Here is a 12,136-nt window from a genome sequence, read left to right on the forward strand (position 1 = left end):
CAAAGTCATTAGTCATCTAGTCTCAGAAAAACATCAAATTGTGACTCTTATTGAATGATGAGGTCTAGTCCACTGTACATTAACCGCCTGAAAATCCGGAACAAAGCACAGTTATTAAAACACAGACTTCAAAATCAAAGCCATGGGAAACAGGATGAGTTCATAAACAACATATAATAATAAGGTCTGATGGCTCTCTCAACAAAATAATAACCCTTTCCATTTCTGTAGTAAATTTTACAATGCTTTCACATCTTATTTCACTCCAAGGCATCCCTATGAGCTACAGACTATCTTTATCCCTTTTCTAGGGCCAGGAATAGAGTGAGGTGAGTCAGGCACTTACCTCAGAGGCAAAATTTGAGGGGCACCAAATAACTCAATAACCAAGAAAATAATATGTAATGTAATATTTTAAAATATCAAAATTAATATAAAGAAAATATTATGACCCCCAAAGTTAAAAGTTTAACAAAGACAGGACCAGTATTACTGACTTCTTTTGCCTCAGATTCCAAAATGGCTCCCATGGCACTGCCCTCTTCAAAGACCAAAAAAAAACTAAAGAGAAGAGTATTTATTGCACATTCCAGACTGTAAGGCTCATTAAGGCATCAGGGAACAAAATACAGTGAACTTCTCTATTTCACAAAAGGAAAATCCCTGCTAAGAGTTTGAAGAACCTAACAACCAATAGCATTAAAATAACAGTATTCTTAAACAATCAAAAGGCTAATCTTGACTCACGACAAACTTCCAAGAAATGTATATAAACACAAAAGCCAATTAAATGTTAATTTATTCAGCTCACTGAGGCAATGTGTTTCTGAAACCAAAAGTTGCAAATGAATACTTACTGCTGGAAGAGTAAGTGTCCTGAAAGAACCTAAAAGAAGAACAGGAAAGAAAGGAGATTTGTCATAATCTGAATGTACTATTATAACACAAAATTCATAAAACTCTTAGATGTAGATGGGATTATAAATGCATTTGGTCAAACCAAAACAATTTTATTAATGCCCAGAATATACTAGAAATTATCATATATCCTTGTGCCAAAGATTTAAGGATCTCAATTAAAAAGACATCAGTGAATGAGCCCCCAAAACAGAAGATCTGATTCTCTTGCCATTATTATTTGTTCTCATTGCTGCTAGGCTCTCATCGCTGTCCTAAGTTAATATGCTTCTGAGGGACACTTCATAGAGCATATAGGGGAACCTGCGGTTTGGGAGTTCAAGAAGAGGGTATTTTGCTGTTGAGGGACTTTTTGCTTTGTTTCTTGCTTGTTATATGTGGTGCAGGGAATTAAACACAGTCTAATGCATGCTAAACACGCACTCTACCACTGATCTACACTCCCAGCAATGTGGGTTTTTTTAATATTTTTTTAGTTGTAGGTGGACACAATACCTTTTTTTTTTTTTAATGTGGTGCTGAGGATCAAACCCAGTGCCTCAGACATGCCAGATGAGTGCTCTACCGCTACAGCCCTAGCCCCAGCAATGTTTATTTTTTATGTTCTCATATTCTCGTGATAAAGAAAGAAAAGGAAGACATTAGTCATGTCAAGGAGGAGCTGAAACTCACCACTGACTCACGAGTATTAGGTGGTACAGATGTTTTTGCATAGAGTTTCTAAACATAGGACTGCTACTTTAATTCATACCAATTTCTCATCATATCCATTTATTTTGAGGTAAAAATGGTTTCAAGTTAGAAATTAAAAAGTATTTATCTGAGGTTCCCAATCAGAGGTGATAATAGGACCTCCTTTCCTTGATTAATTTAAAAACTATATCTTAAAGATACCAAAATTAACAAGACAGATATGATCCCTCTCCTCCTGGAAGCCACATGGGTTTATCATGTGGGATCAGAGAGGCACTAAAATGTGGCACAGTACAGAGCAGAAGTTTAAAAATGGCTTCTGAAGTCGGATCTCACAGGTTCTATCATGAATCTGCCATAAGCCAGCCCTATCTTTGAACAAGTTATCTGGTTCTCCAGCCCAGTGTTTTCATCCATAAAATGAGGATGTTGGTAATCACACCAACCTCACAAGGTGGTAGTGAGGTGGTAATTGATGCCTGCAAAGTGCACAGAACAGATCCTGATGCATAGGCAACAGCTGATGTATGTTAGAAAGCTTGAAGAGTTTTCCACTGGGAATGTCAGCATGCCTCTACAACAATGTTCTTCAAACTTTTATAATGAAGCACTCCATAAATAAAAATATTTAATACACATTGCCCATGTCAAACTACATTCATAAAGTTATGTACATGTGTTTTCTCAAACTATCAAATATTAGAAAACCTTAATTTCCTAGTTTTTCTCAACTTTAAAAATGAAAGTACATTTTCTACCTTAACTCTTATAAATAATCTTGTACAGATGGTCGCACACCACCACAAAAGACCACAGCCTCCGTGGAACTCAAGGAAACACAAACACATTTTCAGGAGCAGACAAGAAAGTCATCACCATCATTTGTCACCCAGCATAAATCAGTTTATCTAACTGTCACCATTGACAGTTGGTGGAGAACGCTGGACAAAACATGTTTTAGGAAAGTGAAAAATATAAATATATTCCACAATGAACAGATAGAGAGGGGGTGAGTGGGGAGCATTTAGAAGGAATGGAGGGAGAACACCTAGAGAAAAAGATGCCAGCATCTACCATTCTAAGATAGGAGAAATCAGCAAGGTGGAGAAGGACAGGAAGCATGCTCCAGGCAGAGGAGCAGCAAATCCAGAGCAGCAGAGGTCTACAGAAGCAAAGACCTGGTTGGGTCAAGCCACTGGCCAGGAGAGGGCAGCAGAGGTGAGGCTGGCTCTCTGCACAGGGTGAGCCCTTATACCAGTATCCCAAGTGACCCTGTTATCCACATCCTGATTTAGCATTTGTCCTGGATTTTTTGTTGTTGTTGTTGTTAGTAAAATGTTATTGTGTGATAGGTTTAATCTGCATATTTGAAATATTTGTATTCTTTTTGATAGGTAAAAATTGCATATATTTATGGTGTACAGATGTTTTGATACATATAATTTGTGCAATGGCTAAAAAGCTAATTAATATATGCATTACCTCACACATTTCTCATTTGTTTGTAGTAAGAAAACTTAAAATCTACTTTATTAGCAGGTTTCAAGTATATAAAATACTGTCATTAATCACCATAACCATGATGTACAATAGATCTCCTGAACTTACTCCTCCTGTCAAATGGAAATTTTGTATTCTTTGACCAACATCTCCCCAAGCTCCCAGCCCAGCCTCTTATAAACATCATTTTACTCTCTGATTCTCTAAGTTCAATATTTTAGATTCCACATATAATGAGATCATGTAGTATTTGTTTTTCTGTGCCTGGCTTATTTCATTTAATATAATACCCTCAGATTTATTCATGTTGTCACAAATGACAGAATCTCCCTTTCTAAGGCTGAACTGTATTCCATTGTAAATATATACCGAATTTCCTTTATCCCGTTACCTACAGATGACAGACAGGTTGATTCAATGTAATAATCACTACAAGAAATGTTCCCATGAACAAGGGAGTGCAGATGTCTTTGACATGCTGATTTCATATCCTTTGTATATATACTCAGTTGTGCTTTGAGAATATCTCAATGGGGTAAGGGGCTCTGTTCATTAAGGTTTTATTTTTAATAGAATAAATATATTCCACAATGAATTGAAATCAAATTAGAAAACCCTAGGGTGCTGTAGCAACTAAACTTGGTAAATCCTTGGAAAAAAATACAGCCAATTTACTTAACAAATTCTGTCTTACAAAATATTTGTTAGGTTAAGTGTATGGCTGAGTGGTAGAGTGCTTGCCCAGCATACACAAGGCCCTTCCATGAGAGAAGCATGGTGCTCTGCAAGCAAAAAGACATGCCCTGTGAAAGATTTGAGGTGAAACAATTGAACATTTCAATATAGCAGGAAAAATAAAACTCTTAATAGGCACCTCATTACATTTTGGAGAGAATGTTTTCTCAATAAAAATATTATGGCCAGACAACCTGACAATGGACATAAAAATTGGTAACAAGATTCAAAGTTCAATGAACATGCTGCTATATAATTAAATAAATGGTTAAACGAGGGAGAACAGAAGTTCTTACTTATCATAAAATCTCATCTAACAAATACAGACAGAATCCTAGAATTAGAAAATTTCACAACTATCACAGAAATATTTGATCAGGCAATAATCATCAATCTAGTAAGTACAAATAAGCTGCGTAAGAATATACCCCATTTGATTCAAATAATAATAATAATAATAATAATCAAATGGTGACAGAATAAAAGATGAAAAGTAAAAAAATGAATTATAAGAAATAATAAACCACTGTTGTTTTAAACTAATAAATTTGGGGGTGGCTTATTTCATGAAGATAGGTAACTGGAACACTTGTGAAACAAGATTAATTAGCAACCTCTAAAGCTGGGAGGTCCTATGTGGTACCCTCTGGCCACATGTGGCTATTGAGCCATTGAAATACACAGCACTTATAAAATACACCCCATATTTTTAAGACTTAGAACAAGAGTATAAAATGCCTTATCAATAATTTCATCCATGTTGAACTGTTATTTGTAAATTATTGGGTTCAAGTATATTAATAAAATTAATCTTACTTGTTTCTTTTTACCGTTTTAAATAGAGCTACTAGAAAATTTTCAATTATTTATGTAACAGTGTCCACTTTGTGCTTTTAATGTAGCCCTTGCTGCTCAGCCACTGGCATTTCCTTCTCTTCCTCCTTCCCTGTTCCTCCCTAATCTCTCCCTTCCCTAATCTCAGGGGACATGGGAGTACTTTTCTTTCCCATTTTAGGCGGATTTATCTGTCCTTGAGTACACACTCACCATAGGAAGGAAGTAATCCAGACTTTGGGGATGGTACCAGAAGATCTCAGAAATGACTACTTCCTAAATTAACAATTACAACTCCAACAGAGACCACATGAAATGTAGCTTTTAAATGGCCTCTTTTAAAGCCCTCCTTGTTACCCTGATGGATAGAATCACAGCCTCTGAGACAGAGTCCCATGTTTCTCCTATGCTAGCAAAGCAATAAATCATTTTCCTTTTTCTCAAAACCGTGTCCTCATTATTGAATTGGCATCAGGAACAAGGCCCGAGCTTTCAGCAAGACTTACGTAGTTATAATATTTCTATTAGACACCCATAGCCTAAAGGATATAATACTTAAATCTTTACTTAGAAGCAGAGCTGAAAGAATACAATTTTTTAATTTTGTGAATAAAATAATAATATTATTTATAGAGTTCTAAAAGCACTGCCTACATGAACTGGTTTAATCCTCACAACAATTCTATTTTACAAATGAGAGCCTTGAGCCACAGAAATGTGAAGAAACTCACTTGGGATCACACAGACTAGAGTGATGGGGCCAGGGCTCTGACAAGGCAGCCAGGCTCCTGGGTCTGAGCTATGACTGCTCTGCCCTGACTCTCAGTACAAGAAGCAGTTACACTCTCGTACATACCTTCATCTACTATCAAAATTCCACAGCCTGCATAGCCCATGTGAATGCTGCCAGCCCTCACTTCCTCGATCACAGAGGTTAAGAATCTCAGTCATCTTGAACTCCTTTCTCTCCTCAACTCTATGTTAATCAGTCATCAGAATCTGTGGATTCAGGAGCCTATGCTGCCCTTTCCAAAAGGTGGGAAAAGGGCACCGCTCTGAGAGCAGTAGACAGCAGGATCCTCAGCAGCTTGCAGGAAGAAGTCCTTCATGCCTGCAGGGGATCTGAATAGTCCAGCACAACGTCTACTAGTGTCCCACATTAGAATAAAACAGAAAAAATTAAACTGTAATGAGCTCCACCAATAAAACAGTGCCCTCCATTACTGAGAGGTACTTATTTTTCATTATTGTGGGATAAATCATCAGGGGTTGACTATTTTGTCAGCTTAGTGATTGGAGGAAACAATATGCTTCCTTTCTCCCCTGGTCTGACCGACAGTCTGCCTCCAACTGCCAGCAAATTTGCAAAGATAAGGAGGGATGGGGGGGGGGGCGGGAATTTATTTTTGTCCGAGTGACATCAAGCAAGGAGAAAGTGGGAAAGGGATGGGAATCTACAATCCATTCAAATAAATCTCGTAGGTTGATCAAGTGGAGGGCAAGCATTTTAGCAAATCAAAACAAGTTCGCCAGATTTGAAGGGCAAGAAATCCCATTTCCTATAACTTTTTTTTTTAATGTGGTTTTTAGTTTAGTCAAACCTTGGAAGGGTTTGCTCATTAGAGAGAAGTTGACTGACTGCATGCTTAGGTCCCATGCAGACATGTGACCACATCTGTTCACAAAACCAAGAAAGATACATGGCCAGAAAGAGAAGCTCCATCCAAGTCGGAGAAGATAATGCTAAGTGAAGTTAGCCAATCCCAAAAATAAAAATGCCGAATGTTTTCTCTGATATAAGGTGACTGACTCATAGTGGGGTAGGGAGGGGGAGCATGGAAGGAACAGATGAATTTGAGATAGGGCAGAGACGGGTGGGAGGGGAAGAGAGGGGGCAGGGGATTAGCAATAATTGTGGAATGTGATGGACATCATCATCCAAAGTACATGTATGAAGACATGAATTGGTGTGAACATACTTTACATACAAACAGAGATATGAAAAATTGTGCTCTAGACGTGTAATAAGAATTGTAATGCATTCCGTTGTCATGTATTTAAAAAATAAAATCAATTAAAAAAAGAGAGAGAGAGAGAGAAGCTCCATCCAAAAACTAGAGTGTCTCACCCACCTCTCATTCTTGCTGGATCCCAGGAGTAGCTCAGACAATGCAAAGAGAAATCGGACTGATGGAATAGTTACTGGTTTCCTGTATTCTTATTTAAAGGTCAACTTTAAATAATAATTTTTTTTTAACTTTCTGTCTTCCCTTTAAATTTACAAACACAGCTTGGAATTTCCTAGGTGTTTATTGAGTCCGAATTAATATCTGAAAGTCCTAACATTTTAGCAATAATTTATGCCACCAAAACATAAAAACTAGGAGTACTGGGGGTTGGGGCAGTGTTAGGTGAGGAATAATAATCTCTTTCTCTGCTGTTGCTAGGTTGAGAATTAAATGGATAGTACTTGCAAACTGTTGTGAATATTTTTTCCCTTTTGGCAAGGCTCCACTGAGACATGGGAACTAGTCACCATCTCTTAAAAGGGGGCAGGGAAGTCTTTGAAACCACTAACCAAAGATACAATTTACTTACAGTTCTTCTTAGTGTTATTCTGGATAACTCTGTAAAACTGACTATTTTTGTGTATGACCAGAGATAGTCAATCTGAAAACCCTCTCAGATGGTTTCTCCTTCCCCACGTCACCTAAGCAACTCAAAAGAGACCTTGTTTTAAGACTTCACGCTTGGCACAGCCTGAGAACCGGCCATTTGATTTACAAATAGAGTCAAAGCTATTTTTAAGTTGTATAATAAGCATACACAAAAACTAACCTTCCCTTAACTTTTTAAACACACTCTATAATACCATATGTTGCCTCTTCTGACATCTGTCCTGAAGAATCATTGAAGGCAGAGTGTGTAATTGGAAATCCATCTAGGTCCAGAAATACTCTACCAAAAAAAAAAATGGATTTTCCACTATATATAGTCTCACTTAGTGTTTACCTCTTAATTCTCATTGGTTCCTCTTGCTTTTTAGTCATAAGCAGTAACAAACTTTTTCTTAGTTGAAATTTTTGACCCCTTTATCAACATATTAAATTTTATCTCACTAGACAGCATATTCTTTGATCTACAAATGGATAGAATGAGAAGGAAGGATTTCCACCTCAAATCTGTGGAAGACAAATCTTAAAATACAATGTTTCTACTTTATAGTTTATTGTCACTTAGAGGTTAAATAATCATCCAGTGAATTGAATTTATATAGAAATTACAAGTCATCAAAACAGAACAAAATCTCCTATGGTCTCTTAGATCCTCCTTTTGGTGTTTGTTTCTTTGATTGTTCTCGCCTGCCTCCCCTTGCTTACAAATACCTCAATAAATAAGAGTTTCATACATAATGTTTTATTCCATTTAGACAGTTCAGTGAAATCAGATCAAACAAAAAAAACCACTAAACATAAACAAAATACACAGTATAAATTAAATGTTAGGTTAGTTACAAATGAAAAACTAAGAGGCAAAAGTCTTGGCTGCTAAATGGCAAGGTTGGCAAGCTATATCCTACAGAGTAAATATGGCCCACAACTATTTTTTTATATAGTCCATGAACTAGACCTGGTTTTTTCATTTTTAAACAGATGGGGAAAAATCAAAAGAAGAATGATATTTCATGATAATTGAAAATTATACACACTCCCAATTTCAGCATCCATAAGTAAAGTTCTGTTGGTACACAGCCACACTCACTTGTTCATGAAGAGTCTATAGCTGCTTTCAAGCTAAAAGGCAGCACTAAGTAGCTGCAATAAAGACCAAGAGGTCTTTATTGCAGCACAACCTACAGTATTTACCCTTTACAGAAAAAGGTTGTTACCCGATGTGGTATGGTGCACTTTTTAGAGACACCACCTCCTTTCTCAAGGAATAAGATTGAAGGCCTAACATCAGCCATGAACAGAGAGCCATGGACTCGTGCCACAAGCTTGTGCTCCCTCCAAAGGGAAGCATTAGTATTAATATCCAATACTAAGAAATGCCAACTAACTGACATTCACTGTTTACTACATGCCAGGCACTGTAATAAACATTCTAAGCAATGCACTAAAAAAAGAAAAAGGAAATGAGTCGAATTAATTTTAATTACATATTGTATTTAACCCAATATGTCTGAAATATTATCATCAAACATAATCGATACAAAAAATTGTGAGTATTGTTAAAATTTTGTTACCGAGTATTCAAAACCCAATTTGTTTTATATTCATAGCTCATCTCAATTCATATAAGCCACAGTTCAAGTACTTAAAAACCACCTAACTAGTGTCTACCATATTGGATGGTTCAGCTTTAAAGCATTATCAAATTTAAAGCACAACAAATCTGTGAGGTAGGCACTATGATTATCAGGTGATGTAAGGATTAATTTTCAGTGTAGTTCTAGAACTTTCATTCTGACACATGTGCCTTCCAAACATACTATTGTGCTCCCTCCAAAGGAGGGAGCTATTCCTTCCAAAGTAGTCCAAACATATTCCCATCTTCCCTCCATAGTTTTATTACACTCTCACATAAGTATTTGAATAAATCCCATCTTTTATCTTTTCTCTTGCCCATATTATTAACTCAAACTCAGCCACATAGATAACCATGCCTCTCCAACCCAACAGAATCATCTGCAACATTCACTCCATACTCTCCCCTCCCACTAGCACACACAGTGAATTCATCTAACTTTCAATCCAGTAAACCCAACTTGACTTTGAAACTGTCCACACAGCACACCAACCAGCCTTTACCATCAATTACAGTTGGCACATGAAATGACGCCTACTCTGCTTCCCTGGGAAGAGCACAGAGACAAGAATTATGTGTGGTCACAAATTATGTCACCTAGCATCGTGCCATGTACAATTTGGTGCGTAATAATGTTTAAAATGCTAAAGTAATAAATGGCCTATCTTTATGTGCCTGAGGAGACATCATACATATTTTAGCAAAATTTAGGTTTTTAATACAAAATCATTTCTGCCAGTTACAACCTCATAAATGTAAATTCCTTACATTGCCCCACCAAATGGAAGCTTCTGGGCGGTCTTAAAAAAAAAAAAAATCCCCATTTATTTCCAACCTCTTTACCACTCTGGTTTTTAGATTTTAATTCATGAATCATTTCTTCAGAAGTAAAGTCCCACAGAGCTACATACTGCTATTCCCCCCACTAAATCTTCTTTGACCAACTTCACCATGAGCCTGGCAAGGGATAACAAGTCAATTCAGACTTTTCCTGAGGGAAGTAAAGAGTAAAAGAGATAAATCAAGGCCAGGATCCACTAAAATCCTCCTCCTCAAATTTTGTTACTATACCTTTGGTATGATGGTCAGCTTAGCGCAGACCAAGAAATAGTTATAATGCCACTCCATACACTGACAACATAACAGTAATAAAATAACTCTACCCATCCTTTCACTCTTCAGGTGAGGCACACCATCAGCACAAACAACCCTTTCCTTTTTATTCTCCCCACGCTGCCCTCTAGACACTAACACAAGTCCAAATTGCATTCCAATTTCTCACAGTCCAGCAGTTTAGGGCACTACCAGAGAATTTTTCCAATTCTTTGTTTCTTTTTCTGGTGTGCCACTTCATTTATCCCTACTTCCTACAGAGAGGAATTTCTGTACGGGCAGGATCTGTATTATTCAGAGACAGGTAGATAACTGTAGCAAAGTTTTCCTAAAACTGCATTTCAATTTTATTTTTTCATCTTAATTATACGTCAAAATGTTTCTTTCCTTACATATTCTCTATTTCTTTCTCTCATCAAATGAAAAGTACAACTTTAAAGATAATCCAATCCCCTGTGCCCCTGATCCTGATCCTGATTCCACCTCTCCTGACCCATGAATTATCCATCCCCACCTTTGGTCACATTTATCTCGCTAGTATTCTTTTTAAAAGACTATCTGCCTCTGTCCTTTCAACCTCCAAACTTCTAGAAAGAAACCACTTTCTGATTTATTTTCTTACCTTCTGTTCATTCCTAAAAACTTGTCTTTGCTCCCAACATGCAACTTAGAGCCATTCGTATATAGGTCACAGATGTCCTTTCCTCTGCCCTTACCTTTTCGTCTCTCTCTGGTTTTAGGGACTCCTTGGTGCTGTCAAAGCTTCCTTCTCAGAATTTTCTCCTCCCCTAGATTCTGAGACACCTCACCCCCTTCAATCTACTCTTCTCTGACAGCTATTGGCTTATTTTCCTCCTCCAAAGCTTCTGCCCTCAGTCTTTCTCTTCCATTCATGTGTTCCAAATATTGTCTGTCTCTATGGAAACAATGCCTTAAATTCTCTCCCCCACTACAATTTCAAAACTGTCAGCTGAGCATCTCCACCTGAATGCATCATCAAACTCACACCCAGAGCAGAACGAAATGTCTCTTCAGAAAACACATAGAAACCCCTACCACCTCCATGACACAACTCCCAGCCATCAGCTCTTTCCTCTGGCACACCCTTCCCTTCTCTAGTCTGTGAATAACCATGGGACATGTATGAATGGGCATCTTTATCCATCTGGAAGTAAACGGTAACTACCATGCACAGAGTCAGACACAAGAAGCACTATTTGCAAACCACACTGAATTTTTTATACAAACAAAAAATGAAAATTTCTCCAGTCTTCTGCATTTTATGTGTATGTTACTAGCATTTATCCAATCCCTCAAGTCAGAAATCTTTTTTTAAGTTACTTTAACTGATATACAAAAACATTAAAAGTGTTCCTATTCATGGAGAACCATGTGATGTATACATAATGTAATTTTTAAATCAAGTTAAACATATCCCCTCAAACATTTATCATTTCCTTATGGCAAAAATTTTCAAAATCCTTTCTTCTAGCTTTTTGACATGCAGTATATTATTGTTATCTATAGTCACCCTACAATGCAATAGCACACCAGAATGCCTTACATGCAACTGTAACTTAGTACCAATTGATAAGCCTCACTGTGCTATTTAAATATTGTATATTAGTCTTCCGGAATCTCCAGTGAAATCCTTCCTTTTGTCCCACAATCCATTCATTCATGCTTCACACACAAGAAATAATCCATAAATAATAAATTAATGAATGGCATGTATTATAAAGTATTATAAAGCCATCTTAACTGAACATAAGGGATCAACAGTAACCCAGCCCAAAGTTTTACAGGATCTGATTTCTATTTCCACCACAACTCTTCAGTGAGTCACAAAGACAGTGACTCATTGAGTGTTAGAAAAAGAGCAGCACATGTTTAACTTAAGTTTTAAAGAATTAATGTGTTTACTTTCAACTTTACCCAATCATTGATTCACAATCAAGCCCCAAGGCACATTTCTCTGTTGCTGAAAATTGACACCAGTGGATTGGGGGCTGCTCCAAGGGCAAACACAGAAGTC

General features: G+C 37.1%; 1 protein-coding gene across 3 annotated transcripts in view; it reads right to left on the reverse strand.

The window, feature by feature from the left end:
- Cd109 (CD109 molecule) overlaps nt 1-12,136 on the reverse strand; it is a 182,314-nt gene that overhangs the window by 122,941 nt on the left and 47,237 nt on the right. For all 3 annotated transcript variants that reach the window (XM_027928246.2, XM_071613256.1, XM_071613257.1), the window contains exon 4: nt 858-886. In XM_027928246.2, the coding sequence (XP_027784047.2) occupies nt 858-886 (29 nt within the window). The remainder of the gene's footprint in view (nt 1-857; nt 887-12,136) is intronic.

The sequence above is a fragment of the Marmota flaviventris genome, chromosome 6 (genome assembly GCF_047511675.1).
Source record: "Marmota flaviventris isolate mMarFla1 chromosome 6, mMarFla1.hap1, whole genome shotgun sequence".
Lineage (NCBI taxonomy): Eukaryota > Metazoa > Chordata > Mammalia > Rodentia > Sciuridae > Marmota > Marmota flaviventris.